The sequence below is a fragment of the Chaetomium tenue genome (genome assembly GCF_020726465.1).
Source record: "Chaetomium tenue strain MPI-SDFR-AT-0079 chromosome Unknown F5144scaffold_4, whole genome shotgun sequence".
NCBI classification, from domain to species: Eukaryota; Fungi; Ascomycota; class Sordariomycetes; order Sordariales; family Chaetomiaceae; genus Chaetomium; species Chaetomium tenue.
The window spans coordinates 1,787,590-1,810,937 of NW_027117332.1; the positions used below are offsets into that span (position 1 = coordinate 1,787,590).

The 23,348-nt window shown below is 57.3% G+C and overlaps 10 protein-coding genes across 10 annotated transcripts; 4 read left to right on the plus strand and 6 right to left on the minus strand.

The window, feature by feature from the left end:
* Nucleotides 1-133: 133 nt before the first annotated feature.
* Nucleotides 134-2,850, minus strand: F5144DRAFT_602607 (origin recognition complex subunit 4 C-terminus-domain-containing protein; the record flags this gene model as incomplete). The annotated part of the gene is made up of 4 exons (XM_066791223.1): nucleotides 134-712; nucleotides 775-1,206; nucleotides 1,256-1,417; nucleotides 1,471-2,850. 4 exons carry the CDS (start codon nucleotides 2,848-2,850, stop codon nucleotides 134-136), a joined length of 2,553 nt encoding a protein of 850 aa, XP_066642969.1.
* A 258-nt stretch (nucleotides 2,851-3,108) lies between these two features.
* Nucleotides 3,109-4,555, minus strand: F5144DRAFT_233094 (HotDog domain-containing protein). The gene is made up of 3 exons (XM_066783260.1): nucleotides 3,682-4,555; nucleotides 3,460-3,597; nucleotides 3,109-3,405 (listed from the first exon to the last, which is right to left on the minus strand). The coding sequence occupies exons 1-3, from the start codon at nucleotides 4,268-4,270 to the stop codon at nucleotides 3,338-3,340; spliced, it is 795 nt and encodes a 264-aa protein (XP_066642970.1). The 5' UTR covers nucleotides 4,271-4,555; the 3' UTR covers nucleotides 3,109-3,337.
* A 285-nt stretch (nucleotides 4,556-4,840) lies between these two features.
* On the minus strand, nucleotides 4,841-6,056 carry F5144DRAFT_491252 (mitochondrial carrier domain-containing protein; the record flags this gene model as incomplete). The annotated part of the gene is made up of 2 exons (XM_066785849.1): nucleotides 4,841-5,800; nucleotides 5,862-6,056. 2 exons carry the CDS (start codon nucleotides 6,054-6,056, stop codon nucleotides 4,841-4,843), a joined length of 1,155 nt encoding a protein of 384 aa, XP_066642971.1.
* Nucleotides 6,057-6,461: 405 nt separating this feature from the next.
* F5144DRAFT_532847 (MT-A70-domain-containing protein) lies at nucleotides 6,462-8,108 on the plus strand (the record flags this gene model as incomplete). The annotated part of the gene is made up of 1 exon (XM_066786977.1): nucleotides 6,462-8,108. Exon 1 carries the CDS (start codon nucleotides 6,858-6,860, stop codon nucleotides 8,106-8,108), a length of 1,251 nt encoding a protein of 416 aa, XP_066642972.1. The 5' UTR covers nucleotides 6,462-6,857.
* On the minus strand, nucleotides 8,108-9,086 carry F5144DRAFT_572316 (mitochondrial 54S ribosomal protein uL23m). The gene is made up of 2 exons (XM_066788880.1): nucleotides 8,837-9,086; nucleotides 8,108-8,769 (listed from the first exon to the last, which is right to left on the minus strand). The coding sequence occupies exons 1-2, from the start codon at nucleotides 8,914-8,916 to the stop codon at nucleotides 8,262-8,264; spliced, it is 588 nt and encodes a 195-aa protein (XP_066642973.1). The 5' UTR covers nucleotides 8,917-9,086; the 3' UTR covers nucleotides 8,108-8,261.
* Nucleotides 9,087-9,112: 26 nt separating this feature from the next.
* On the minus strand, nucleotides 9,113-10,772 carry F5144DRAFT_572317 (class I glutamine amidotransferase-like protein). The gene is made up of 3 exons (XM_066788881.1): nucleotides 10,292-10,772; nucleotides 9,623-10,124; nucleotides 9,113-9,565 (listed from the first exon to the last, which is right to left on the minus strand). The coding sequence occupies exons 1-3, from the start codon at nucleotides 10,425-10,427 to the stop codon at nucleotides 9,334-9,336; spliced, it is 870 nt and encodes a 289-aa protein (XP_066642974.1). The 5' UTR covers nucleotides 10,428-10,772; the 3' UTR covers nucleotides 9,113-9,333.
* A 115-nt stretch (nucleotides 10,773-10,887) lies between these two features.
* On the plus strand, nucleotides 10,888-14,580 carry F5144DRAFT_572319 (Hamartin protein-domain-containing protein). Its single transcript, XM_066788882.1, has 3 exons — nucleotides 10,888-11,242; nucleotides 11,347-14,198; nucleotides 14,257-14,580. The coding sequence occupies exons 1-3, from the start codon at nucleotides 11,229-11,231 to the stop codon at nucleotides 14,364-14,366; spliced, it is 2,976 nt and encodes a 991-aa protein (XP_066642975.1). The 5' UTR covers nucleotides 10,888-11,228; the 3' UTR covers nucleotides 14,367-14,580.
* A 561-nt stretch (nucleotides 14,581-15,141) lies between these two features.
* F5144DRAFT_233166 (uncharacterized protein) lies at nucleotides 15,142-16,257 on the plus strand. Its single transcript, XM_066783261.1, has one exon. The coding sequence runs from the start codon at nucleotides 15,395-15,397 to the stop codon at nucleotides 16,187-16,189; it is 795 nt and encodes a 264-aa protein (XP_066642976.1). The 5' UTR covers nucleotides 15,142-15,394; the 3' UTR covers nucleotides 16,190-16,257.
* A 452-nt stretch (nucleotides 16,258-16,709) lies between these two features.
* Nucleotides 16,710-18,187, plus strand: F5144DRAFT_572324 (uncharacterized protein). The gene is made up of 4 exons (XM_066788883.1): nucleotides 16,710-16,914; nucleotides 17,045-17,242; nucleotides 17,309-17,353; nucleotides 17,417-18,187. Exons 1-4 carry the CDS (start codon nucleotides 16,902-16,904, stop codon nucleotides 17,920-17,922), a joined length of 762 nt encoding a protein of 253 aa, XP_066642977.1. The 5' UTR covers nucleotides 16,710-16,901; the 3' UTR covers nucleotides 17,923-18,187.
* Nucleotides 18,188-22,942, minus strand: F5144DRAFT_511708 (uncharacterized protein). Its single transcript, XM_066786556.1, has 2 exons — nucleotides 22,219-22,942; nucleotides 18,188-22,147 (listed from the first exon to the last, which is right to left on the minus strand). The coding sequence occupies exons 1-2, from the start codon at nucleotides 22,476-22,478 to the stop codon at nucleotides 18,532-18,534; spliced, it is 3,876 nt and encodes a 1,291-aa protein (XP_066642978.1). The 5' UTR covers nucleotides 22,479-22,942; the 3' UTR covers nucleotides 18,188-18,531.
* Nucleotides 22,943-23,348: the final 406 nt, after the last annotated feature.

Consider the following 23,348-nt stretch of genomic DNA (forward strand, 5'->3'; position numbering starts at 1 on the left):
GAAAAGTTGACAGGGAGACAAGGACGAGGACTCGCATCCTCCTGCCAGATGGCCAGATCCCGTTGGCTCGTTCGTTTTGTTGTCGGTCATGTTGGATTCAGTTGTCCGGGCCACCCATGCTAGACCGGGCCGATCAAATTTCCCTACACCAACGGGCCAAAATCGCGTTTAGCTTCACCGCCGGCGGAATCTCCTCGAGCGCAACATCCACTTTCCACATCTTGGCGTCGAGCCCACCGAGCCCGGCCGTTCCTCTGCCCCCCGCCGCCGCCGGAACGAGCAGGCCGAGTGCAACGAGACGCTCCCACGCGATTCCTGCGGTGCCGCGGCCCCACACCCGTGCTCCGCCTCCCAGGGCCAGCATGCCCGAGCTCGCCGTCTGAACTCGCTGCCTGCCCATGAGCGACGTGTACTCGTCGTAGGCCATGGCGAAGTTAACCGTGTCGGTGTGCGCCACAATATCTAGCCGCGCCGCCGCGATGAGCATCGACAGATCCAGGTCGGAGAGGGATCCGAGGAGGTGTAGCTTGGAGTCCGGCGGCTCGAGCGACGGACCGACCCCTGCCATGGTAGTAGGTATATGCAACGAAGGCGCTGCGGGACAAAGTGCTGCGAGCGGCAGGATGCATGTTGTCAAAAACGCAGAGACCGACTTGGTGCCGAAAAAGTGCGATTCTAGGTGATCTGTGAACCCCTGCGTTTTGTGGATTGACTACCATAGGTCAGCAAACCGAGATGGGAATGAACGAGGCTCTGAGTCGAGGGCGGGCTTACATCGACTTTCCCATTCCACCAGCCCCAGAAGGCGTCGTGACCCTTTAGTTTCGGGTCGATGCCCTCCTGGACCATTTCCTCTTCATCAATACTGAGCCCCTGCCTGCAGATGTCCCAGTATGCTGGGAGGCTTTTTGGCAGTGAAAGGTAGACATATCGGTGACTAAACCGGCTCTTTACTCGCTTCTCGAGGCTTTCCACCACATCAATCCTGGTCGTCAGCCCCAGCACAGCGATCGGCGCCTTGCGAGCCTGCGCAATATCAAAGAGGTTATAGAGAAGGGTTTGCCTCGCGTGCGTCGCAAAGAGGTCGAACTCGTCGATCACAAAGGCGATGGACCTAGACGTCATCCCGTCCTGGGTTTCTGCTATCTCGGAAGGATGCGATAGAAGTGCGAGAAGCGAAGCCATGGTGTCCGCATAGTTAGTAGTCTGCCTTGGTCAGCAACACAGCCTATGTGTTAGGAGCCAGAAGGCTTACCTTGTTCACGAGCTCGTCCTCAACCTCCATCTCCTTGCCAAGCTGCCGCCATATCTCCCTCAGAGCCAGCTTGTCGTCGGTATGGATGAAGCCACTCAGCCGGACAACGTGGAACTGATTTTCATACTGCTTTGACAGATCCTCGATGATGGATTCAACCAGCTGTGCCACTCGTTAACTTGAAAACTCTTACGAAAGGAAACCACACAACGTACGGTAGTCTTGCCACATCCCCGAGCCCCGATCACCATCATGGAGTTGCCCTCGCCTGCTACAACGGTCTGCTCCACAAGCCGGTAGGCCTTCTCGTAAGCCTCGCCCTGACCACGGAGCTTGATCCGGCGCCTGCCGGCACAGCGATCCAGCAACACCCGCTGCGCCAATCTGAGGTGTTGGTCAAAGTTCGGAATGTCCGGATGCTGTTCCTCCCGTGCAACCACGGATGGCTTTGTAAGATTAGCTCCGCCTAGATTGGCTGAGGTCGCGTCGTCCTGCGAGCAGCTGCGGCAGATCCAGTCGCCCTCGGGAACTTCGGCTAGCCCGTAGCATTGTTGGTGCACGGGCATGTCGCAGTTATCGCAAAATACGATCTCGTTAGGCGCTTTGGAGTCTGGCTTGGAGCAGATGGCGCAGACTTCATCGTCCTCTTCCTCGGATTCTTCCCCTGAAGGCTCCTCCTCGCCGTGCTGCTGGCTGCCGACCTGCATCTCGTCCACCGCCTCTGCCGCCTCGCGGCGCTTTCTGGCAGACTTTGACGGTGACGCAGCGGCTAAACTGTCCAAAACGTCTTCGCTAGCCCCGCTGTCAAAAGCCACGGTCTTCTGTAGCCGCTGAACGCCGCGTTTCCCCTTCTGAGGCGTCAAGATACCTTTCGGTAGTATGACGTCCCCTCCCAACTTTCCCTTTGCCGCAATCTTTGGTTGAATCTTCTCCTTGCCACCGTCGATTTCCTGGTCTCCTTCTTGACGTGAATCAAAAGATGGGGTATCACGGCCCGCTGGGCGGCGCGACCGCGAAGCTGGCTTTTTACTTGCCGGAACTGCTACAGCGGCAGGGGTCTCGTCCTGCTCCTCGGCCTTCGCGTCACGATCCCGCTTGCTGGGTCGGCCGCGTTTTTTCTTTTCTGGTTCCTCCTTCTTCGCGGCCAAAACAGGTTTGGCTCCATCTGCTACAGCCACCGCGACGCTTGGCTTATGGCGTTTTGGGCGTGGTGCCACGGGCGCGGTGGCGAGCTCATCCTCGCCCGAGTCCGGAACATCGTAGACGTTGGTTTTCTGACCAGCCTCCTGAGCCTGCCCTTTTTTCGGTTGGGCCTTGCTCTTGGTATTCCGGGCTGCCTTCTTTGGCTGTGTTGGCTGCTCCGGGGGGGCGTTCGCTGGTGAGTCCTTGGCTTGAGTGGCTCTCGGACTGCGGCCACGTCTTAAAGTCCCTTTGGCGGCCGGCGCTGGTTCAGCCTTTTGACCGTCGCCAGAATCATCAGCGGGCGACTCTTCTGATGCCTTTGTTCGGCGTTTCTTTGCTGTTGATGAAGGCTCCTCTTCGTTCTGCTGCCTCGTCCGTTTCCTCGTCGCAGGGGCGTTTGTCCGGCCAACCATGGCTTCTTATTTATAAGAGAACAAGATGGAATATTTTGCGGATGACCGTGGTTTAGTGATGAAGGAATGGATGAAAAGGTGATTTTGCAGATTTCAATGGTGAAGGCGCGTCTCACTCAAGAGCGCTGGAACTTGGCGCGCCGTTGATTCACTGACCGCCAGGGGTTGGTATTAGAGTGGGACAGTCAACAAGGTAAACCAATCACAGCCCAGGAACCCCCTCGTCTCTCTCTCCTCCTTCCTGTCTTCCCTCCTTGTTCTCTTTCTACTTAGGAGTTCAAATTCTCAACATGAGGCAACAAAGAATAAAACGTCGCATTTGAGCTGTGATTAGGACTTATAACTACCTCATGTATTACCCTCGCACGCCTAGTTAAAGATACTGATTGCACCGAACCGCTACCATATACTGACTAACCTGGGATGCTCGAATCCTCGGCATCTTCAATCAACTCGACTACCTCAACTATAGCCTCCTTCTTAATCGTTATAGCTTGGCTGACTTGTTTGGTGTCTTGTCCACCACCATTGCCTCACTCTCCGTCATGATGTTTCCTACTTGTCTATTAGTCATTTGCCAACTGACATGTTGAAATCGGCTGAACTCACCCTCACTATCCTCAATCGTCCCCCGAACATAAATCTTGCGCCTCTCCCTCCGAACAACTCTTGATCTGACAATCACCGGCCCGGGCAACCTAACAGGTCTCAAGAAGCTGGTGTGCATGGTCGCCGTAAACGCATACTCTGTTCACACCTCGCCAAGTTAACAACCCCACATCATCAGATCAAACAGAAGATACGCAGAGAGGGAGAGAGAGAGAAACCCACGAGTCTGGTTATCCGCTGCAGCACACATCGTCTCATCCAACAACACCCCCAACGCGCCACCATGCATCGTCCCCTTATGCCCACACAAATCCTCGCCCAAATCCAACAACGCATTGAACAGCAAAAACGGCCTCTCCGGGTCCTCCCCATCCCGCGGCCCCCCACCCTGCAACAACGCCCGACTCTTCGACACCGGCACCACCCCCTTCTTCTCCGCCCCCTGCGGCGGCAGCCGCAAAAAAAACGTCACGCACGCGCGCACCGTCGTCGCGCTGCTCAGGACGCTGCGCACAAACTGCTTGTCGCCCGACGCCAGGGGGCGCCGGTCCGAGACCACGATGCCGAACGCCGCGGGGTCGGTGAGCAGGCGCGCGGTCCACGGGATGGCGAGGAAGTGTGCCAGGGGGTCGGCGGTCGCTTGGTGGTGGTGTTTTTGCGGGACGGGTGGGGGGAGGGTGTTGGTTGTGGCCGTGGTGGTGGTGGTGTTGGGGGTGGTGGTCGTTGTCGTTGTCGTGGTTGGAGTGTTGGGCGAGGCTTCGTCTTCCTCGGGTTTGGGTCTGGGGCCCCGGGGGTTGTTCGTTGCTCCCATGGTGAGTGTAGCGTTTGGGATGTGCCTAGGTTGGAGTGAGTTGCTTATTGGGGACGAGACTCCGGTGGCTGTGCTGATACCCTACGTTGGCGGCGCTCGCTGTTGTCGTGAAATGTGCTTAGCAGGTTGGGGTGGTGGGAGTTCTTCTGCTTTCCATGGTATGTATACTGTGAGCGGCCAGGTAAGACCGAGCCATTTCCTTGCTGCTGGTTGTGTGTCGCAGTTGTCGTAGATTTCCCGCACCTCGATTCGAAAGAGCAGGCGGTACGCTTTCCATAGAATGCCGACTTAAGAAACCACGCCTTGGGTCAGGGCAGGTATCCCCCTGATTGCGGCCAAACCTGGCGGCCGCCGCTTTCCGAAGACACTCCTCAACTTCCGTAACGGCAATATCGAGCACATCACGCTGGCAATACCTCGCGGCTTCCTATCACAACAAGATGCCCGACGTCCACCTAACTCTGAATAAAGGATCTATTGTCTCGAATGATGCTGAACCAAGTGACACAATAACCACCCAAACGCCGCTCATGTGTTTCGGGAAAATAAACAAAAAAGAAAACCTGTAGTCTAAATACCAAACACCATCTTTAACCGCTCGTACGTGTAGAAAGCCGCCGCCGCCATGGGTATCACTTTGGCATAACCAATCGTCAACCCCACAAAAAAGCCCCGGAAGCCTCGCTCCCGCATGATCAACCTGGCCGTCTCGCCAATGCGCATCCGGTGGCCGTCGCCGACAGCACCACCAACCTGCATCCGTCTCCTGATCACCTCGAGCGGGTAGGACACCGTCTGCGACACCATCCCCGCGACGCCGCCTGCGAGCAGCTCGGCCCAGTACCGGAGGGGCGCAGGCTTGCCCGCCGGGTGGTTTTCCGGCTTGGGCAGCGTCGTGTACTGAGCGATCGCCGGGAGGCGGAGTAAGTCGCCGGCGGTATCGTGGGTGAGGAAGGACATGCCGGCGTACGGGACCATGCCCAGGAGTGTCGGGGAGAAACCACGGTAGAAGTTTATGAACCCGGATGTTTGCGCAACTGCTGGTGCTGCCGCACCCCGAACCGTCGAAACAGCGGCACCGGCCGAGTCGACTGCGGATACTGCTGATTTCCGTAATTGCCCTTCGTGGTATATTTGCTTGCATATTGACCGTAGTGATGACCGGCCCTCCTTTTTTGTTTCGAACGCAAGCCGTACTCGGACGACCTCTAAGGGGTAGGTGAAGAAGACGGATGTCACGCCCGCCATGGCACCGCTGATGAGCCGCCGGAACGGCGTCTCCTTCTCCTTCCGGGGAATGACAACGGCGCGGATCTGTTCGTAGGCGACGAACTTGATCGCCGCGTAGGGAAATATCCTCAACAGGGTAGCCGAGTGCCCTCTGAATAACCCGACCGATCCATCTTGGAGATAAATATCCTTCATCGCCTGCCCAACCCCATACCAGGAACCCGTATATTTGACAAAGTGTGGATTGTGAGACTGGAATAGGATCTTGACTCGGTCGAGTGGCGCGACAATCGTCTTGGCCTACACACAAATGTCAGTAACTCGAGCAGAACAAAGGCGTCCAGCAGGCGAGACCACGTACCGCGCAACCCGCCATGCCTCCTGCAATACCGGACCTCCAGACATAATCGAAGCTTCGCTTATCCTTGGCCGTCTTGCGCGGGACTTGCGCCTCGTCGTCTGTCGGGCAGACGGCGGGCTCCTTCCTCGAGGCTACCGGTGTCCGGTGAACATCGGCGGCGTCTTTTGGTCGGTGTGAGGGCAGGACCCCCGGCATGGAGGCATGGGCACTCATGAGAGCCGGGGGGTTTCCCTCTCCGGGAGGCCTGCGATCCGCCGTTGGGAGTGAGGGATGTTCAGACGAGTCGAATGGGTTGGACCGGCGCGCTACGGGTGCATCACGCAGGGATGAAGTCGGTCTGTCGATCTTGTCGATCTTGGGAAGTAGAAGTTAAAGAGGTGAATGCGTCGTTCGGGCCGTTGTCGTCGTAGAATGCGTGAAAGTCGCCGGCGCGAGTTGCGGGAGAGATGGAGATAAGAGAGTTAAAATTCCGGAAACGCAACCCCGAAACGTCATTTCTGTCCGCTCGAAAGCGAGCTTTTAGCGGTCGCCCGGTCCCCGCCTCCACAAGCCGAGGATTACCGATTGCCCGGCTGGCTCCTGCAAGCCTGCGCCGAGCGTAACTGCCAACAAACCACCCCCACGGTTTTGTCGCATGTTGATGTATTATTTTTGTATTATTTTTGATTTATTTTTGGCGTCTAACATTTAGAATCCGTCACTATCGCTGTCCTTCAGTCTTGTTCACGTAAAAGACCGTTTTAACTCGTATTTTCCCCTTCTTTTTCTTGTCTCTGTTTTCATGTTGTCAATCGCACGGAAAGGGTCCGCCAAGCTTTGGCCCTGGAAGTAAAAAGCGGCCAACCAAGGCTCACGCGACTCCTCGGGGTCCATATTTTCTCCCGTCAACCAGTCCCTTCTTGGCATGCTTGTTCCTGTCCCCAGATTCTGTACCATTCCGCACCAGGCGGGTCGTTCCAGATCGAAACAGGCCCGACCCAGAGGGCCGCCGATCAGATGGCCCCATCATCAAGCCCATCCAGTATCCTCTGGCAAAACGACCGCAAGACAGTGGTTTTACTTGACCTCCCACGGTCAATTGAGGAAGCCCAAGTCCCTTCAAGTCAGCTGACTCCCGGGAATGGAGACCCTCCAATCAAGCTCCGCAGGCTAGTCTCGGCATTGCCCCCGGCATGCCCTTTCCCGACCCCGGAGCCCAAGAAAGCGGGCGGATCCGAACCGCCGACTGCGTCGCCCTCGGCGCAAGTGGCTGAGTTGATGACCCAAGCGGCGGTCGAATCCGCCCTGGAAGAGATCAATACGTCATATGACGGGCCCTGGTGCTTGCCACGGATCCTGACAAACCCAGAGGTGCACCAGCAGCCGTCTCCAACAAGCCCACGTGCCACTCTCCAGGTGGCGGCAGCAGCGACAACAAACAACAACCCCCCGACCACGGACTACAAGCCCCAAGACTACCACCTCCCCCCCTCCACCTACCCCCTCCCCACCACCATCCCCCCAACCCCCCCCTCCCTTTCCCAACCCTGCCCCCTCACCACCACCACACCCCCCAACTTCTTCCACCTCATGCTTCTCGACCCGCCCTGGCCCAACCGCTCCGCCAAGCGCAAGCGCCGCGGCGCCGGCGCCTACACCCCCGCCGCCGACACCGCCGCCGTGCGTGCGCTGCTGCACCGCGTGCCCGTGGCGTCGCGCCTGAAGCCGGGCGGGCTGGTGGGGGTGTGGGTGACGAATAAGGAGAGGTTTGGGGCGTTGTTGACTGGTGCTGGTGGGGGAGGGGGGGTGTTTGCGGCGTGGGGGGTGGATGTGGTTGGGGAGTGGACGTGGTTGAAGGTGACGAGTCGCGGGGAGCCGGTTGTGTCGGTTGAGTCGCGGTGGAGGAGGCCGTGGGAGAGGTTGGTTATTGGGTGGAAGAGGGGTGGGGATGGGGGGAGTGGGAATGGGAGTGGTACGGGCCCGGTGGAGGGGAAGGTGATTGTTGCGGTGCCCGATGTGCATTCGCGGAAGCCGAATCTGAGGGGCCTCTTTGAGGAGCTGCTGCCGGAGCGGTATGAGGCGCTAGAGGTGTTTGCGAGGAATCTGACGGCTGGCTGGTGGGCTTGGGGGGATGAGGTTTTGTTGTTTCAGAGGAAGGAGTGCTGGGTCGAAGGTGGTGAGGAGGAGGCGGGAGATGATACCGTTGTTGGTGAGGGCAACGATAAGACAGACGACGGCGAGGCAGATGACGAGGATGCTGGTACGTGATCGTAATCGTACATCGTAAGCTACCTTACGTCTTGTGTGCATGGTATATTACATCCCACCGGCGGCTCGATTTTTTTCACGCCATGGTCTCTATCGTAACAGCACCGCGCAAGCCTCGGCCCCCTTCTGTTCGCCAATTCCTCCCCTCGGGTTTTATATCTTCACATCGGTATCCACCTCTGTCCATTCATCATCATCGTTCTTGTTCTTCCATTCCCCGCGCTCCGCAATGTCGGCCGCCTGTTTCCTCAACCTTACCCGATCTTCCTTCGCCGGGGCATGAGACCGCAAGGGAATACTCATCGCGTTCCGCTGCTGTTCCACTTGAGCCGACCTCTCCTTCGATAACTGCTGGAACATCTTGTAGTCAAACTGGTCGAGCTCTGAGTCGTCGGGCCGCGCCGGCCAGACGAACGGCTTCAAAAGCTCGGCGATCATCATCTTTTGCGAGCGCGGCCGGTACATCCTGCCTGTGCCGACAAACTTTTGCTTCGGGGCTGGCTGGTTGATGAAGGAGCGCACTGAGGTCACCTCGACATTGTAGGCGTGGTAGAGGTAATCGCGCAGGTCGAATTTGTTGAAATTCAGCGGGACAACGAACGTCGCTAGATTCGGCGGCTGCTTGTCTTTGGGGCGGATAAAGGCAACGACGTGATTCGGCCTGGATTAAAGAGTTAGAATCAGTTTACAAGGCATTAACAAGTGGGATCGAGAGGCTCCTTTCGTACAGGAAGATCTGCTTGTTGCCGAATCTGCGGGGGAGTTGTTTGGTAACCGTCTCGGCCGCCGCCGCTAACGGTGTCGTCATGATTATAATCTGGGGTTGCGGTCGAGAAATCCGGGACGTCGGCGCTGGGCGAGGGTCGGGAAGCTGTTTCTTCACAAAGTCGGCGCGATCATCAACCAGGAGCCGAGACCCGGTCTGGATATTTTCAGCGGCCGGTCGGGTTTATCGGGCCGTTCCAGGTGGCAGCGGCAAAGAAATGCCAAGGCGAGTGCCCCGCCCAACCCTGAATACGACTTTTGGTCACTACAAGTACGACTAGCTCCATTTTAGGCCGTGCATTTACTATGTAGAGATCACACGAGAACTCCCAAATGACGGGCAATTACAAAGCACAAACATTGACATTCCGTGTTCCCTAGGTGCCGAGTTCTAACCGAACCACAGCCAATTCAACCGCTACGCGACGCCTTGTCGCGAGCTTAACGCCACGCTAAATTTTTACACATCAAGACCGTCCACAACGATGCCCTTGGTCCAGGTCAACTGCATGACACGAGCGACCTCGTTCGCGGCATCCTCCGACACCAGGATGCTAGCCACATACAGAGCCGCATCCATGCCGGCCGCCACTCCTCCGCTTGTGATGACACGGAGGCCACCTAGGCGCATCGCGGCGCGGCGGGCGATTGACTCCCTTCGCGACGCGCCCTTGAATGACATCGAACCCTTCCTAGAGTGGTGTCAGCTGGTTGTACATGCGAGCTACTCAACTCCTGCGGCCACTTACCGGGCATTGGATGGGCGCCTGCCACTATCCGACTTGCGCCGAATGTAGGGATTCTCATCCTCGTCTCCGAGTTCGAAACGCAGGTTGTTCACCACGAAACGGGCATCCTCCATGACGTCAGTGTGCTCGCCCAGGAGGCGGACAACCGCATGGCTGCACAAGTTCTCGAACTTGGTAATCTCGTCCGGGTGGGTCGTGGCAGCAAGGCCAGAGAGGATGCCCTGATGAGCCAGGAAATGGGACCCGGTGCAGATGGAGAGCAGTGTGCGCTCACGGCTCGGGTCGTTCTTCTGAAGCTCGGCGTAGGCCGTGATGAGGTCGAGAGGCTCAGCCTTCTGCTTGATAATCTCGTCCGCGTTACCGCCGATGACGACGAGGACATCGAAGTCGTTAAGACGCTCGTGGGCCTCTTTCCAAGTGGCCTGGGCGCTGATGATGACGCCCTGCTCGGAGAGCACCTGGGGCTCGCCGCCAGCGAGTGTGATTTCGAAGGCCTTGGAGGCTGTTGGCAAAAACATGTCAGTACGGTAAACGTATCGAGGCGTTCTGCCGTTAGGGGCCCTTGAGTAGGTAATGTTCGCCTGCACCATCAGGCATTCACTGCTGAGCTTGGGTGGAACCGAGGAGCAGGTGCGGGGTTGGTAACAAAGACGCGTTCCGGCCACTCACTGGGATCCTTCGCATCATGCAGGCACGAAGTCAGGACTTCGACGGGCCCTGCAAAGTCCATGAGGTTGAACTTGGGATGCAGGGCAAAGAGCACCTCAATTGGCTCATCTGCCACTGCGGACGTCTTGTTTGCCATCTTTGGCAACCTGTATTGTGATGTTTGTGGTTTGAGGGGGAGAGTGGTCTGATGACGTCTGTTCTCGATATGAAACGAGATGTAAGTGAAGTATGGTAGTACTGTGTTGGTTCAGTAGAAACTAGCAGATTAGATCGCTAGATTGTGAACAAGATAGAGAGCTGAGCTTGGGAAAATGATGGTTGGAAGAGTGTGGGAAATCGGGATGTGTGCCCAACGCTTTTCGAAAGGGATACAAGCTCGTTTTGTGTCCTGACGCTCACTGGAGGAGGGGGCTTCGATCAGGTAGGTCACGAGAGAGCTGTCAAGGAAGCCCCGCCAAAGAGGGGCAGCCATGCCGGTTATGGTGCCTAGACTTGCCTTCTCGGACCATGCATCAGACGATCCGGGCCCACCTCATATCTGGGGTTGACCCCACCTACTCTTCTAGTGCGGGGTTTTTGGGCATTGACCATGTAAACTGGGCTGGAGCTGGGTCACATGGTGGGGCCCATCAATTTAGCGTGCTCAGGACCGCAGGAATCCAAACAGGGCAGTGGAGTTTGATATCTGCTTCTTCGAACTTTGCTTTGTTACCCCTGATGAAAAATCGGTCGTGTCGAGACAGCACCCAGCCTCGAGTTTAAGGCGTGACCGAGCATTACGCACCGCGCCCGGTCGCAAAGAGAAACCGATATCGGTGAATATTCCAAATCGCTCTTCTGGCTGTCAATTGTCGATTCGAAAGGAACCCGAAACGTCTCGAACTCAACCCCCCGCCTACCAAGTATATCCAATGATACGCGCTCTGTGTCGATCAGGATGACTTCATCCGGGTAAGTCCCCCCCCCACGGAGTACCCCCTTTGAACAGGCCGCCTGTGGTGCAAATGCAACTTTGCTTCTGCTTCTTGCCCTCCTGACCGCTTATTTGCATATAGGTCTTCAACAAAGGACCTTGCCAAAGCCCTCAATAGCTTTTTCCAGGCGCCGACGCTGCCCCTTCCCGCTGAGATAAACGGTATCATTGTCAATTACCTCGAGAAGCACGAAAAGGCCGACGAAGGATGCGGTGAGCGGTTGGGCGATGAGTTGTCGGCCATCTGGGAAAAGGCGGTGCAGGACCATCCTGAAAAATACGTTGCTTTTCTCACGGTCCTACGGCACCTCCGCCCAGGCCTCCGGACGCCGGCAAGAGTTTTTAAATGGTGGGACAAACTACTTGATCCAGTGCTGGATCATGTCGGACAGGAGAAAGGTCTGGCTAAGGAGGCGATGGACCACACGCTTGAACTCCTCTCGACCGACGAGTACGATGATCCGGTGGCCTGGAACGAAGACGGTTTGGCGCCCCTCGTCCGCCGGCTTCTCGCGAGGTGGATGGAGGCGCGCGAGGCGCAGCCGGGTCTCCGTCAGTCAGCCGACCTCAAGGAGCAAATGATCAAAGATGCCCTAATGGCGTTCGGAAAGAGAGACCCAAAGGGCTTCATGACGGCCCTGAACGAATTCGTGGTCAAAAGAGAGCATAGGAACTCGGCCCTGAGTCTTCTCTGCGCGTTCGTCTCGAGCGGCCCGCCGCATCTGCACCTCATCCTACAAACCCCCCTGTTCGGAAACATCTTGCATTCCCTCCAGAAAGATGAATCCACCGCGACGGTCAATCTAGCTCTCGTTGCTTTGGTCATGATCCTTCCCTTTATACCCAGTTCTCTCGTCCCGTTTCTCCCCACCTTGTTCAATATTTACGCCCGGTTGCTATTCTGGGATCGAGACTCGTACTTTGCCCAAAAACACACGGAGATGGGGACCGAAAACGGCGAGGCCGGAGGCGGAATGCCTTGGGACACGTCGCTGTTGGATCCTGATTACGATGGCCACTCCCTTTCCTACCTGCCGGAGTACTTTACCCTTTTATATGGCCTGTATCCCATCAATTTCCTAGATTACGTTCGCAAGCCCCAGAGGTACCTCCGGCATGCGAACAATGCCGACGATATCGATGTCCAGGCCGTGGAGATCAGAGACCGGTCGGATCGGTTCAGAAAGCAGCATTTGTTGCACCCAAACTTTTACAACCTCACCATCGAATCCGAGAAGACGGACCTCAGTCGGTGGATCAAGAGCGAGGCCGATGAGGTCCTCGCAGACTGTCTGGCTTTGGTCATAGACCAAACACCTACCAATGCTCATATTCGCCCGGCCACACCGCTCCCGGGCGGGCCTGGGTCGGCCGTGGGTGACGGTCTCGAACAAGAAGGGTCCGACTCTGCTCTTCTGACCAACCCGGCGCGTACCGATCCCTCGCACCCAGCGTTGTCGATAAGCTCCATGTCCATCCGCCGGGCTAATACCCCGTCGCTCCGCCGAGGCTCCCAGTCAAGCCAGCCATCGATGTACGAGTTCTCAGAAGCCCAGAACCGTGGACTGGACGATGACAGCCCGACACTTCCGCCAGGTCTTGCTCAGTCAACATCTCATGATCACGCTCCAGACACGAGTCGCTTCAGCGACCTCGTAAAAACGGCGCTCCAACAATCGCTTCCCAACGATAGCGTGCCATCAATAGCACTCAATCTTCATGATCAAGGAGGAGAAAAGAGCCCGCTGCAGCAGACGGCTGGCCACGGGTCGGGGCGCAAAGGATCCAGCCTCGAGATAAACGACCAAATAGCCTTGTTGCAGCACCACAGGCTTCGCTTGATAAACGACCTGCAGTACGAGAGGTTTATCAAAGAACAGCACATGATACACATGGGTGAGCTACGGCGGCGGCAAATCAGGGTGTCGGCCACGGAAGCCGAAACGCAAAACCTTGTGATGGCAAACCGCAGTCTGAAACAGCGACTGGACGAAGCCAAGAGAGGCGAGGCGCAGATTAGGAAAGAGTTCGATCACCGGCGGAACATGACCAAAAAGTGGGAGAGCGACCTGTCGAACAAGCTGCGCGGCCTGCGCGAGGAGCAGAAAAAGTGGAACGTGGAGGGTAATGACCTAGGCCAGCAACTAAAAAAGGCGCAAGAGGAGTGTGAAAGCCTGCGCCGGCTCGTTGAAGAAGCAGAGCACAAGAGGCTGCAGTCGGAACAAAACCTCGAGACGGTTGACATCAGCACAGCTATGATCGAGAAGCTCAAGAGTGAGATTGCACGACTGTCGGCGTCGGAGCGGGAGCTACAGGGTAAGGAGACGAAAATGGATATCGCTATGCAAGAGGCCGCCGTCGCGGAGGCTCGGGCACAACAGGTGGAGCAGGAGATTACCGCCTTGAAGGAACAGCTACGCGAGACAGACGGCCATTACCAGGCGCAAATCAAGGAATTGAAAGCGCAACTGGCCAAGGCGCACCAGGAAGACACGAAGAAGCCGTCCAACGACGTGGCCGCGGCGTACCAGAGTGCCCTTTCATCAGCCCGGGCGAAGAACACGGCACTCCAAAGGCAATACGATGCGCTCACGAAGAAATACACGACCCTCGAATCAACATTATTGGATATGCGGTGCAACGCCGAACAGAGAGCGGGGGGGGTCGAGCGAGGCCCATTAGCTGACGGCGACAGCGAGGCGTCGCTGATGGGGAAAAGCCCGCTAGCAGTCCGAAGCCGGCAGCGGGGCTCCTCGGACCCGGAAGCCGCGGAGCAACTGTCCCACAGCACGGTACCGCCGCCGGCCGAGTCGGCATCAATGGGTCCCGGATCCGGATCGCATGGCCCGCTGAGCCCGACAGCACAACACGGCCGGCCTGGCGACGTTGGTGGGCCGGCGACAAGCCCGCAGGCCGACAGAAGTTTCCCTCGAGGTTAGTCGGATTTCCTTGGAAGACTCGGATCGACACAGCTGCTGACGGCGTTTTTAAGGGGGGGCTCAAAACGCGGCGCGGAAAGAGCGCAAGGATAAAAAAGAAGACAAGGGTGACAAAAAGGACAAGAAGCCGATGACCATGAGGGCAATACGGGGTTTTGTGTGATTTACCCCAGCGTATACCGAGGGGATGTTGTTGTTTGGATGACATGATGGATTATGATGATGAAAATCACGGGAATCTGGGGATACCTTTACTGTTACCCATCTGCCCTTGGTGGGCAGGTAGGTTCGAATACCCTGTTGATGATGGTTAGCGGCGTTGGCAATGGCACCGTTTGATGCTATTTATTATGTTCCCTCGCTTGACGGCGTACATGTGACTGTGTGCTGTCATATCCCGTACTGTGAGATGCTTGGCAGGGCGGGCAGGGTTTATTCAAGTTCCCGTGCCAAGCCCTCCCAGATCCCTCGAGTGTTTATTCTTGAGTGGAGCGCCTCCCCAGCCTCCCCCTCGATGTCGTGCCGCTCGCAGGACGGGTGGACGGGATTGCGCTTTGCTAGTGAGGATTGTTCCATGAAACCAACTGACCAGAGGCACGGCTCATCGCTCAGTTTCCGAATTGACAGCTTGGCCGCATGCGCGTACCTCAGGCCACAGCAAAGCAACCCTCTGGACGTCTTTTAACCAACCATTTGTGCTCCCGCGATATCCATCGACAATTGTCTGGGACTGCGATTGGCTAGCCCGCCGTCGCAACACTTGGTGCGCTTCCAACGGTTGTCTCTGCTGTTGCCTGCTTTTGAGTTTCGGCGCATTTGAGAGAAACCAACTGGGGAGGCATTGCTTCTTATCAAGAACCTATCCCCTTTTTCGACGGCCGCGCAGAAGGCCATCTCATCCGAGGCGTCCCATACACCCTACCGTCTAGACGCCGTCGTTGCACAAACCCCTCCTCGAGGCCTGTCGGCGCGACCGCTCACTCGCTCACTCACTCACTCGCGCGGCCCTCTTTGCGACCCGAACCACGACCGCCCACTGCTCTGTGGAAGACGCGCATCAATCGCACACCGAGAATCACACACGCAAGTCCCCAAACAACACAACAACCCAAACCCAACTCACCAACTCACATAATCTCATCGGACCGCCCGCCGACCCCCTCAAAAAAAACCAAAAAAAAAACCGGCGCAATGCCGCCCACAGCCCCCAAAAACCAACCGCGCGGCGCGCCCCCCGCCACACCCGCCATCGACCCCAACCACATCGCGCACGCGCTGATCATCCCACGGCAAAACCCACAAGACAACCCCCCGCCCCCGCCCACGCACACCACCACCATCCCGGCCTACTACGGCTCGCTCACGGGCGGGCCCGACCCGGGCGCCGTCGCGGGCATCACGCTCGGCGCGGTGGCCGGCTTCGTGCTGCTGCTGTGGCTGGTGTACACGTGCATCAACATTGGCAATCCCGGTGCGGTGGGCAGTGGGGTCGGGGATACCTCGACGGTGGTGACGGAGGGGTCGGGGTCTGTGTATACCCGGCGGAAGCAGCGTAGTCGCAGTCGGAGACGGTCGTCAAGGCATCGGCATCAGCATAAGGAGACGGTGGAGGTGCGGAGGGGCGGGGTCACGGTGAGGGGCGGGCCGGTGGTGGTGGAGGAGGTGGTGAGCTCGTCGATGGCGCCGTCGGAGTTTGATCGCGTGGTGGTGCAGGAGGAGAGGAGGAGGCGGAGTGTGAGCCGGGCGAGGATGGCCGGGGCGGGGCCGCCGCCGCCGAGGAGGGTGGTTTCCAGTAGTGGGGAGGATGATGAGGATGATGAGGATGAGGTCGTGGTTATTGAGGAGCATAGCCCGTCGCGGAGGCGCAGGAGTAGGGTGCGGAGTGTGGAGCGGCGGTCGAGTGGGTTTAGGGAGGTTGATCCGGATCGGTTTGCTGGTGGTGATGCGGCGTTCGTGGGGGTGCGCCGGTCGGGGAGTCGCAGGTGATGCGGGTTTGGTTGGTTCTGTAGTTCTGTGGTTTGTTAAGGGGGGGGCTTGGTTGGGTAGACGTGGTTGGTTTTGGGCGGGTTTGAAGGTTGGTCGGTGTTGTATTATGAATACGCGTTACAGAGGGTTGGATGGGTTATTCTCGGCGCCGGGATGTACATGATGGATGAGTTGGGTACGGTATGATGGGTGGCATAGTGCTTGTATTTAGATGAACGAATGGTTTGGATGAATTGGTTGTTCTTTCTGAAAGATATAGGGGATTACGGTACATTTGCGATATTTGTAATTGAGCTAGAATGTGATTTTTTGGATGTTTATTTGGATGTTCAAGTTTTTTTTGCTCAACTTCTATCCATTACACACTCGCCATCCCCCTTTGATAGCTTTATTGCGCCAACCCTAACCCATCCCCGAGCCGTTGTGCCGTCTTGCGTTGCAATGCTGGGGGCTGTCACATGCTGTGGGGTTACCTGGCCCAGCTTGCCTGCCTCGAATTGCATCAATGACATCACCGGCGAGCGGATAGGGGAGGAAGGACAGGCACATAAAACAAATGCCACCCTCCAATCTGCTCTTGTCTTTCAGGTTCACATTCTCAAGAGGTAGGATAGGAACCAATTCAACTGAAAATAGACGCCGTCATTTGTTTATTTTGTCAATTTCATCGACCACCAAAACCAAGCTCCAATCAAGTTATTAGCAAGACACAATGGAGGACCCAGGTATGAATATAATAGCTCTTTTTAATCCCTAACCCTCACCCGCCCCCCCTCTCCCCCCACCTAACTTGAACACATGTCGCCGAATAACAGAATAGTGGATGGGCTAATCACCTTTGACCAACCTCTACAGCGCAGGATATCAGACACGTCCTCCACGCCTTGACCCAGGGGACGCCAGAAGCCCAGCATGACGCCATCTACCGCTACTTTGCTCCCGGTGCCACATTCGAGCATCCTTTCTGCTGGGTTCCGTCCTTCAAGAACTTGAATGTACCTTTTGTGGGCCAGATCGACTCCCGAATACTCATTGCTGCCATTTACAGGTGGTGTACGTAGCCAACCATGCTGTCAGAAACAGCATCAAGACACCGACGCGGCTAACTCGTTCGATTAGACAAGATCCTCAGCCCCAAGATCGAGCTAGAACTTGAATCATGCGGTATGCTAACCCTCTATCACCCAAACCCTAACATCAACCCACTAACCACTTCCCCTTCCATAGTCTACGATGAGCGCGCCAGTCTCCTCTACCTCACCATCTTCCAGGTCTTCTCCATCTGGTTCATCCCCTTCCACCGCGCTCCGGTCCGCCTCGTCACTGTCCTGCACCTAACCCCCGCCAACACCCCCGGAGACGGCACCCCGCCTCCCACATACGACGCCGCCCAGGAAAAGCTCCAAGCTGTTCTGGAAGGCAGCGAGCCGAGCTACGCATCCGTTACTGGCGGATCAGCCGGCTCCCAAACGCAACAGCAAAAGAAGGGAGGGGACAACAAACCCCCGTCGAGCTCCGGTTCCAGCACCGCCTCGACGCGGTATCTGATCAAGACGCAGAAGGACCTGTACCAGGTGAACGAGTTCTTCAAGTTTGTCACCCTGACGCCCCTGCTTCCCATCATCATCGGCTTCCTGCAGGTGCTCGCCACCTTGGTCTGCTGGGCTGGCGGAGCCACATTAGGCCCCGTGATGAGATTGGTCTGGCCGACCAAGGGGAAGGAGAAGGCCTAGGTTTTTGGATATCGTGATTGGGGCGAGTGAGCTGGGGAAAAGTGATGGGGTGTAAAGGGCGTTTATGGCAGTATTTGGTGTTGGGCTGGCGCTGTGTGGCGGTTTGTCTATATTATATCGGCCTGTCGGCGGCGAAGGCGTTTTGCATTGTTAAATTGGTGTACAAGCCAGCGTTTTATTACCAGCGGCATGCATAGTTGAGGATATGGAAGAGGATGACTACACCGAGCGTTGCTTGCACAGGAACCCAGAGTTTGCAAACAGGTTAGGTGTTATATGCAATGCTATTCCTGAGCTGGTGCTGGTATGCGTATGCTATCTATGTACATCCACCACGCCCAATGTCTTTTGCAGTGCAATACAATACAATTCGATGCGATGCGATGCTTATCCCCCGTCTGAGATGCATTGAATCCGATGCTCTCCAAAGTAAATTAATCAAACCAAACCAACCTCCCAAACGCCACGGGTATTTACCTCTCCCAATGTGTATGCACCCACCTTCTCTCTCTCTCTCTATCTATCTATCTCATTCCTTACCCCTACCTGGGGGCCATGGTCTCTCTGTTATCACCCATCACCACCTTGATATCCAACCCCTTCCTCCCCTCAAAGATTAATAAGATCGACCTCCGAAAAATCCGGCGGATTCCGCCCATACAGCACCCTCACGCGACTATCAAGCGCGGTACCCTCGTTGGTGATGGAGATGAACTCGCTAAAGTCATTGGTGCGGCGGATCTCATCATCGCTCACACCGACATCGTCGCGCGGGATCCAGACAACCGGCCGGCGCGCGCGCAGCGCCGAGTGCTGGAAGGCCTTGCGCACGAGCACGTCGCGCTCGCGCGGGGTCAGGTCCTCGATGACGTCGCAGTACCCGCCGTAGAGCGCGTCGCCCATGGCGCGCTGCGCCTCGAGGTCGCGCTGGCGCCGGGTCTTGCGGTATTGGGCGGCGGAGCGGATGCCTTCTTCGGCTTTGCCGAAGGTGGCGGCGCGGATTTGCTTGCCCCCCCGTGCGGCCCACGTGCTGGCGTGCGCGATGCCCTTGTTGAGGGGGTTGAGGCGGCCGAGGACGGAGCCGGATCGCGCGTGGTGGCGGGGGTTGGTGCTGTGGCCGCGGCCCGCGGCGAGCTTTTCGAGTTCGATGTCGTCGGCGGCGTGCCGGCCGTCGGTGTCGGCCGTGCCGGGGCGGTTGAGCGAGGCGGCCTCGTCGTCGTCGTCTCCGACGAGTCCGAGACGGCGGGCCTGGGCGCGCTGGAAGGCTTCGTCGCGGAGGACGGCCTCGTCTTCGAAGGTGATGGGGAGGTAGCGGAAGAGCGGGCCGAAGGACGAGTTGAGCACGTATTGGAAGAGGATGGTCAGGATGAGCGCCACTACCATGACGATGCCCTGCGGGAAGCACACGTTCTTGCCCGTCTCGTCCTCAGCGATGAAGAAGAGGCCGATGAGGCACAGCTCCATGACATACAGCCCCGTGAAGGTCTGGTTGATGGCCCGCGGGTACAGGACGCCGCCGGTGTCGGTCTTGAACCGCGTGACGTAGAGCATGTTGTAGCGGTGGGCCACCCAGAGCAGGCTGAACGTGATGATGGCGAAGAGGGAGATGAGGGGCGCGACGATGGAGTAAATGAGCGCGATGCACGCAAAGTTGGTGTACACCGGGAAGAAAGAACCCCATGAGACGGTCGGCAGCTGGGTGTTGCGGGTCCATTTGGCCCGCGCCGTGTTGTCGACGATCCTGGCCCAAACGTACCAGATCAGGAGCGTACCGATCTGTAGCAGCGTTCCCGAACTCGTCGAGAGCGCTTGCAGAATCATGTATGCGAAGAAGTAGTTGGCAGCCTTGGGGAGATTCTCGGCCAGGACGTTCGGCGTGCTCGCGAAATCCTTGGAGATGTTGGCCAGCGTCTGGAAGGTACCGGAGGCGATGGAGACGACCAGGAAGACCTGAACGAAGAGGAAAACAAAGTAGTAGATCTGGACCGTCTCGGTTTTCCGCGAGCCAGTCTTGGATCCCTGGAATTCGGCCAATATGTTGAGAAAGACGGGTACCAGCGCCAGGATGATAGACAGAACTAGCGCAGGCAGGACACCGGCAACGGCCTTGATGGCGTTGTTGATTACCTCGTTCTCAACCAGGAACGCGAGCCAGTTGTACTTTCTAACCAGAGCGTCGATCTGGGAGAGCGAGGCAGTCCAGGCGACAGGGAACGCCCAGAGAACCACCATGGCGGACACCAGGGCGAAGACGATGGCGCTTCGCATCCACTCGCTCCACCACGAGATGGCCATGTTGTCCCAGAGGACGTCACCCGGCGAGATCTCGACCATGCGGGGCGCCATCTGCTTCGGGACGTGGTGGGTGACGGACTGACAGGCCATGTGGGCGGCCACCTGGTGGTTGAACTGGATGAAGGCCGAGTTCATGATAGGGTAGCGCTCGGGGCGCTGCTGATCCTCTTCGATTTCCAGGTTCAGCCGGGCCAGCTCCGCGCGGCACCAGTAGATTGTGTCCACTTTCTTGTTGATCAAAGGCAGGGCGGGCAACCACGAAGGCGTCCACGAGAAGTTGGCAATCCGATGATGCGGACGCTCCTTCGGCTCCAGCCATTTCCTCCACTCTGCGTCCTCCTCAGGATGGGTCGTATAATCGCGGGTGTATGCGGGTGGGTAGTCAACCGGCGGGACGTGGGTGCCCACGAACGGAATGGCGTCTCTGACGAGCGCCCAGAACGACTTCTTCTTCTTCCATGGGTACTCGCCTGACTCACAGCCCTGTGGGATCGGGGATGCGTAACTGCCGGTAGGCGGCTTCCAGAACTCGTACCACCTAGTCTTATCGGTAACGATCATCTCCTCCATGTTAGTAGCACGGCGGACTGTGTTACCAAAACTTCTAGGTTCGGGGGCCTCCTTCTTAAGGTCCGAGACGTCCTGGGAGGCGTCGGATGAGGTGTGGGCGTGGCGGGTGGTTTTGGTCAATGGGGCTTCTGACGCGAACGACATTTTGGGCCTCTCCTCGTCGTCGCCCGCCCCGTAGTCCCGCTTAGAAGAATCCGGGTCGACCGTCGTCATGGAAGGCGGCCCCCGAGGGCCTCCTGTGGCCGCAAAATCGAAACCAGCAGTCCGCTCCAGCTCCCGATCGACGCCTTTCCGGACGGCTTTCGCGCCCCCCAGAAAGCCCAGACCAGCCCCCGTGGCGATAGCGGCACCCTTACCGGCCCCTTTGCCTATACCATGTCCAATCTTAGCGAGCGGGTTCCCGCGCCCCCGGCGCTTCTCTTGCTCAACCTCTTCCTCTATCTCTCCCTCTTGGATATCGGTTCCGCTGTCACTCCTGCTATCCGTGTCGTCTATCGCCTCGTGTACGCCCTGGGGAATGTGTGGCGTGTTGGCGCTCAGGCCGCCGGCGCCTTCGGCACGCCTGCGGGCCTCCTCGTCCTCGGCCTTTGCGCGCTGCGCTCTGTCGGCCCTGCCCTCCGTGGTGACCGCCTTGATCCTCTGTATAATGCCATTTTCCCCCTCTTTCCTCAGCTGCGCCCTCTTCGCGCTGCGGATCAGTTCGCTCGCGGCCGATTCCAGCTTCTTGTGGATCGCGTCGCGCTCGTGGACCTTGGCAAGCAGCGGCGTGAAGTCCCGGGTAAGCCAGACATTTCTAATGCCTCCGGGAAACACGTCAAACAGGCCTCTCAAGGCTTCCTCGCTGAGCCACTTGTCCGGGATGGAGCTCACGAGCACCGTGTTCGCCGAGGCGCGCAGGCGGTGCTCGGCGCTGGTTAGATAATCCTGGCGGATCTTGACGTAGACCTTCAGCTCGCTGAAGAAGACGCCGCAAACCCACAAGATGACGGCGAGCGCGAGAGCAAGGTGAGCCCAGCGCCGGTGTTGTTTGTTTGGGGCGACGTTGCCCCATGCTAGCGTATCTAATCCCGTGGGAACGTTGACGGTGGTGGAATCGCCTTCCGTGGTACTGTTGACGACGTCTCGCCCCAGGCCGCCGATGTAGTTGAGAGGAACAAGGACGGGAATCACCACCACGGCGATGGGGATGAATATGATGAGGAGGGTTTGTAGGTAGCGAAGGAAGAAGTAGGCGTCGAGGCCGCATTTCTTGATGATTTCGCGATCTTCGAAGCTCATGAGCTTGTACGCCAGAGCCAAGTGGTTGGAGGGGGGTGAATCGGTGCGTTCTCGTTCGGGCACTAGATATGTTTTTGGTTTACTGTGGTCGGGTCTGTCAGTTTCTACGCCGTAGGAGAGCAAGCGGGAAAAGAAAGGGAGACAGCAACATACAATATCCTAACCAGCTTGTTCCGTAAGAGCAAGAAAAAGCCCGTCTGGATGCCGAAGACAACCAGCGAAGCGGCCAACGCAGTCACAAAAGCAACAAGGCTGATACCCGTCGCTTCCTGGGCTGATCCAGGCCCTTCTTCGATGGTAGTCGTCGTCGCCGCGGCCGCGGCCGATGTCAACGTCGACGACGCCAACGATGATAACGATGGCGACGCCGACGTCGGCACCTCTGGGGGCGCCGTCGTGGTTATGTCACTCATCGATACGAATGTCGCATGCGATGCTTGTAGATGGTAGCTTTTGTAATATTAGAGCTCGCCAGCGCGAGTGGGAATATGGCTACCGCAATAACGGGCCATACGTATTCCCCGCGAAAGTGGGAAGGGGAAATGGGGGCGTTGCGGCGTAGGTGAGGGGTCGATAGTGGTTTTGGTTAAGAACACAAGGAACACAAGAGGCAACACGAAAGGAGCACAAGAGATGAGATCATTCAGAATCAACTTGGAGGGAGGATGTGGGTGCGACCACATGGCCAGCTTGGCACAATGAACATGATGGAGAAATCGGAAAAGCGGCAGGGCGACCGCAGACTTGCAGGCTTGCATCTCCATTCGCTTTGCTAGAGTAACAGGGGGTCCATGGCGTTGCGGACTTGCGGTCTCCTTGACCATTTGGTCATTGGCCTCCTTTGGCCCATGACATCGGGCCTGAAACTGGATGTCAAAGTCGCTAATTTTATTGACCCTGAACAAGGACCCAGTTCGTCTGAAACATTTGGCAAAGGTCGTGCAGGGCAGGCAATTGATTGGCTGTGGATTCGCCATTGGTAGTGACGTCGGCGGCTGCCTCTCGCAGCTGCATCCTCGGCTGGCCTTGTTTTCCCGCCGACTTTTGTGATTCTTTGGTTGGCTGTTTGTTGAACCGAGCTCGCCAATTTCTTGGCTTGCGGGAGCCAATGATTCCATTATCGAACTCAAGCTTTAAACGCGCGCTTTGTGGAAGTCTATTTTATGTTTTCGATCTTTCTATTTTATTTTTGGCTTTTTGATGTATTCTCATCGCGGCGGCTCTGCCCGTCAATGGTCTTTGTCCTTTGTCGACCTCGGTGCTTCGTCTAATCGGTAACCAGT